This window comes from Mus pahari, chromosome 3, assembly GCF_900095145.1.
Source record: "Mus pahari chromosome 3, PAHARI_EIJ_v1.1, whole genome shotgun sequence".
NCBI lineage: Eukaryota > Metazoa > Chordata > Mammalia > Rodentia > Muridae > Mus > Mus pahari.
In genome coordinates this window covers 88,759,665-88,764,345 of record NC_034592.1, presented here as the reverse complement: position 1 = coordinate 88,764,345, position 4,681 = coordinate 88,759,665, and the positions used below count along the sequence as shown (strand labels likewise).

Genomic DNA, 4,681 nt, shown 5'->3' with positions numbered 1-4,681 from the left:
AGAGAAACCCTGTCTCGAAAAACTAAAATAAATAAATAAATAAATAAATAAATAAATAAATAAATAAATACCTATCTCAATCTCCTTCAGATTGAGAAAATGGCATCACAGTTTTATAATGTATGTATATTATAATATGCATAATTTGTTCCCCTTTTCTCTTGTTTTTTTTGAGAAAGGTTGTCTCTGTGTAGCCCAGACTGCTCCTGCACCCCAGTGCCCTTCATCCCAGGATAACTATAAAGGATGATCTTGGCCTTCCTGCCTTCACCTCCTAAATTCTAAGATTACAGACAATCCCAGGGAAGCCCTCAACCTACTCAACTTCAACCTCAGTTCCTAATTTGCCTCCTAAAAATGTTTCCTATGCGCTTAGCAGTTAAGAGCACTGACTGCTTTCAGAGGTCCTGTGTTCAGTTCCCAGCAACCACATGGTGGCTCACAACCATCTGTAGTGGCATCCGATGTCCTCTTCTGGTGTGTCTGAAGACAGCTACAGTGTACTCGTATACATAAACTAAATAAATCTAAAAAATATGCTTCCTATAGGTACCAAACACACACACACACACACACACACACACACACACACAGCAAAACAGGAAAGTGCATATAACTAAATGTACACAGAATAGGACTTCTCACATTGTTAACATGTACTGTGAATGGTGTTAGATGAGTAATATAATGTCTGTAGTTGTGGTAATACAATCTGAAGAAGAAATGTTGGAGACATACCCAGTGGATAAGAGGGCTTGAGGAGCGGAGACTTGAATCCTAGCAGTTACATAAAAAGTTAGGCCTGACTTTGCTTGCCTGCAACCTCAGCATTAGGGGCAAACAGGCAGACCCTAAGAATTCTCTGGCCAATCAAAAAGCGTTTAGTGAGAAACAGCTTCAAGGGAATAAGAGTTATAGAGGAAGACACCTGACATCCTCTGTTGGCTTCTGTGTGTTTACATTTGGATGCCCGCTCCCCACATACACAAACACACACAAAGAAACAGGAGGAGGCATGTTTTTGAGGTACTTTTATTCTTTCAAAGGACCCTTTTAAAAATTTATAACTACAAAACAGTCGCCATACATTCTCCCATAAATAAAAACAAACAGTAAGGCAGGACTACGTAAGCAAACTGAGAACAAATGTTTTTCAGAAAATGTGAAAATGTTTTACAATCATAAGCCATCCAGTTTTTAAAATAAAACTGTGGAAAACTTACAGATCTTCAAGTGGCACATACAAGACACCCTTGAAAAGGAACAAGATGTGGTGTTGTCATTTTGCACTGTTATTTAAAACCTACTCTTGCTTAGAGGATAGGTTTGCTCCAAATTCAAAAATCCACACAGGCTTGGGTTTTTTCTCAAGAACCATATGACAGAGGCACCAATGACAATACAACTTTGTTTCCAAAACCTTGTAACAAAGTGTTGTCTCTTTAAAACATATGACTTAAGAGGCAAAACAGGAGTCCTGGGTAAGAGTTTTTCTCTCAGAGGCAGGCAGGTTTTAGCCGACTCATCGTATTCGCTTCTGTTGCCGTGCTCTGTAAATGTCATGAACAGGGGGGACTACAGCCCCCTTTTCTTCATCTTCGTCTGAATCCTCGTTGGGCCTTTTGACAGCCTTAGTCAGTACAGCACTACTTTCCACTGGGCCGTTGCCTTCCACAGCCAGCTCTGGGGCCCCACCAGTGATGATCCTCACAGCTTCCTCAACAGCTGTTGGGATGGAGCAAAAAGAACAGCGCTTATGATGACGCCACTGTAGAAGAGTGCTCTGCCCACTCCACAGCCTGTCAGCAAGCATGGAATGGTGTTGCTGCTGCTAAGTTACAGCTGCCATTAAAACCGAGAGCCCCACCCATGCCAGGACTCTGACTGTGTATTGCTATGACTGTGTGTTATCAGAGTTATGCCCACCCTGCAGAAGGCCCAGCTTCCTCCAGGCCGTCCCTGCACCTCTGCAGACTGGATACTTGGCTTTAGAGACTTCAGTGAAGAGAACAATCTTTTCTCTCTGGGAAGCAATGTGGATTCCACAGTGAAAACGGAGCTTCTGTTACTTACTGTTTGGTATCTTGCATCTTCGGAAAATTTCCATCAGTTCATCCACTTGTACAAAAGGACCCTATCGTGACATGAGTACATTTAATCCCAGTTATCTGACAGGTTAACTATCTTGTACCTTCCATTATACAAGAACAACAACAACAAAAATCCCATATAATTACTGTGACCCAGAGAACCAGTATGTACAGTGAACAAACCTGAAAGCAGATAGGAGGAGGGAGCAGTTTCATCAAAACCACAGCGGCAGGAGGCACTGGGAACACTCCACCGGGGACAGGGTGCAAGCCTGGAGCTGAGGGAGAAAGCAGGCATGAAACACGGGCACAGTTTCTATGTGAGAAAGCTGAAGTCAAGTGACCTGCACACAGTGTTCTATGTCCCTGCTGCTCCCTTCTGAACACATATAAGGGCTGTAGTGCTTTAACCAAGTGACCAAATGAAATGGGCCAGACAGGAAATGCAGTGTCAGTCTTAGGTCACTGGGAATCAGACAAGTGACTTCATGTAAAGCAAGCCAGGGCTGCTCTACAGGACATTTTTGTCTACTATTTTTGAGTTACAGTGTTTAGTAATCCTGTTTGAAGTCACTTGTTCAATAGCACATTTAATCAAAAGGGCCTTGTTCAAAGAGGACCTAGAGGGGCTACTAACCACTCAACTGCAGTGAGTCTCCAGTTGGGCGAGTACTCTGCACACTGCAGCCCGTGTGAACTGGGCGAAGGAGGTCTGCAGTGCTCAGAGGCTTGGGTTGGTTTGTTTTTTAAACATTCTTAGTGTATGCAGTTCAAAGGTTACTACCGTCAAGTCACTTCTCCCTCACTGTGCCCCCAACTCTAATAGTTAACTTACAGTGGAAAAGGCCAGGTTACTTCCCTCCCACACCTTGAAATCAAACAAACGTCTGAGTTCTGGATCTTACGTGCTAAATGTCGTGGCTGAAATGGAATCATCTGCTGAGTGTCTGGCTTAGGGTACTCAGGTTTTCTATCCACTTCATCTTTCAGAACAGGCACTATGGAAGGAGCTACAACTGGGTCTGGAATTATAGCAGCTAGCTTAGCACGGGAGACATCCTGAAAATGCAGAACAGAAGAATCCTAAACCTGAAAAGGGTCTTACAGAGCATTGTGCAGTTCCACAATCTTGAGGATACAGTAAGAATAACTGGGTTATAAGCACAGGAAGGATGGAGAAGGAGAAGCAGTTAATCTCATGATGATAAAGATTGTTCAACACTCAACAAGGGAAGCCATTCACTTTGAAGGTTGCATTTTAAAAATTTACCTCAACCACAGTTAAGAATCACTAGACTGTCTCCAGGCAGGATCATTGCAAGACAGATACAAGATTTTGTGGGAAGAGTTGTAAGAATGGCACCAAGAAGAGAGTGGGGCGGTGTGAAGGAAAAGTCAAGGTTTAGATTGGTTTGTTTAAGACAGGGTCTCATTATGTAGCCCTAGCTGCTCTGGAACTCGGCTGGCCTCAACCTCCTCTGCCTCCTGGGTGCTGGGATTAAAGGCATCTCCCGCCACGCCCAGCTAAGATAGAGCTTTGATTTTGATACTTTCCTTCCACTGGAATTAACATCTCAATTAAAGTGAAGAGCCTGGGTTAAGTGAAATTCTTGCTTCATGAAAGCCAAGATGGGGATTATCAGCACCTGCACTGGCTAATAGCATTTTGCTAATGCAGTGAACTTCCTTCTAATGTACAGGAGAAAAGAAACATATATTGAACATTACTTTTTAGCCAGACTGTATTCACTCTTTGAGGAAATCAGTAACATTCCTGGCATGGACTGAAGCTTACAGGAAGATCCCACAGCAATAGGAAGTAGAGAGAGCATTGGGTGCCCACCCTCTCCTTTCAAACCAGCAGGGCCCTCTCCAAGTTATGTCACAGTCACCTTTAACAGGTCCTGTCTATTTCAGTCCTCCAAATCTGCTCACACACAGTTGGTGATACTGCTATCATGTAGTACATGAAACTGCTCACTTATTACCACCAACTACCACTCTAGTTCTCCCCAAATACAAAGTAGAAATGGAAATACAGGCTGGAAAACTCATTAAAAAAGAAGCTCTAGTTAGAAATAGTCAACCCCCACCCCTTTTCCGAGATAGGGCACACTATTTATTTAGCTCTGGCAGGCTGGCCTTGAACTTAGAGAAAGTAAGAGACACACCCGCCTGTGTCTCAGGGATGCTGGGATGAAGGGGTGTGCCATCAAGCCCAGCCATGATCAGTCTTCCAGTCTCTGTAAAATTGTATCTGTGTGTGTGCACGTGCTCGTCAAGAGTCTAAGCTGGTGGAGTTGGCTCTCTCTCCATCATGTGGACATGTTCCAGGGGTTGAACTCAAGTCACCAGGCTTGGTGGCAAGCTCCCTGACCTACTAAACCATCTCGCTGGCTCTCTTTATTTTCATTAAACTCTTTAAAACCATTTTTTTTTTTTAAACAATATTTTATTTTTAATTTTTTTTAAGATTTATTTATTTATTATATGTAAGTACACTGTAGCTGTCTTCAGACACTCCAGAAGAGGGAGACAGATCTTGTTCTGGATGGTTATGAGCCACCATGTGGTTGCTGGGATTTGAACTC

General features: G+C 43.1%; 1 protein-coding gene across 1 annotated transcript in view; it reads right to left on the bottom strand.

Moving 5' to 3' along the window:
* Positions 1 to 1,016: 1,016 nt before the first annotated feature.
* Cstf3 (cleavage stimulation factor subunit 3) overlaps positions 1,017 to 4,681 on the bottom strand; it is a 76,226-nt gene continuing 72,561 nt past the window's right edge. Inside the window, exons 18-21 of the mRNA XM_021193558.1 lie at positions 2,996 to 3,149; positions 2,274 to 2,368; positions 2,074 to 2,134; positions 1,017 to 1,725 (exon numbers count right to left, since the gene is read on the bottom strand). Of these exons, the coding sequence (XP_021049217.1) occupies positions 1,523 to 1,725; positions 2,074 to 2,134; positions 2,274 to 2,368; positions 2,996 to 3,149 (513 nt within the window). The 3' untranslated portion in view covers positions 1,017 to 1,522. The remainder of the gene's footprint in view (positions 1,726 to 2,073; positions 2,135 to 2,273; positions 2,369 to 2,995; positions 3,150 to 4,681) is intronic.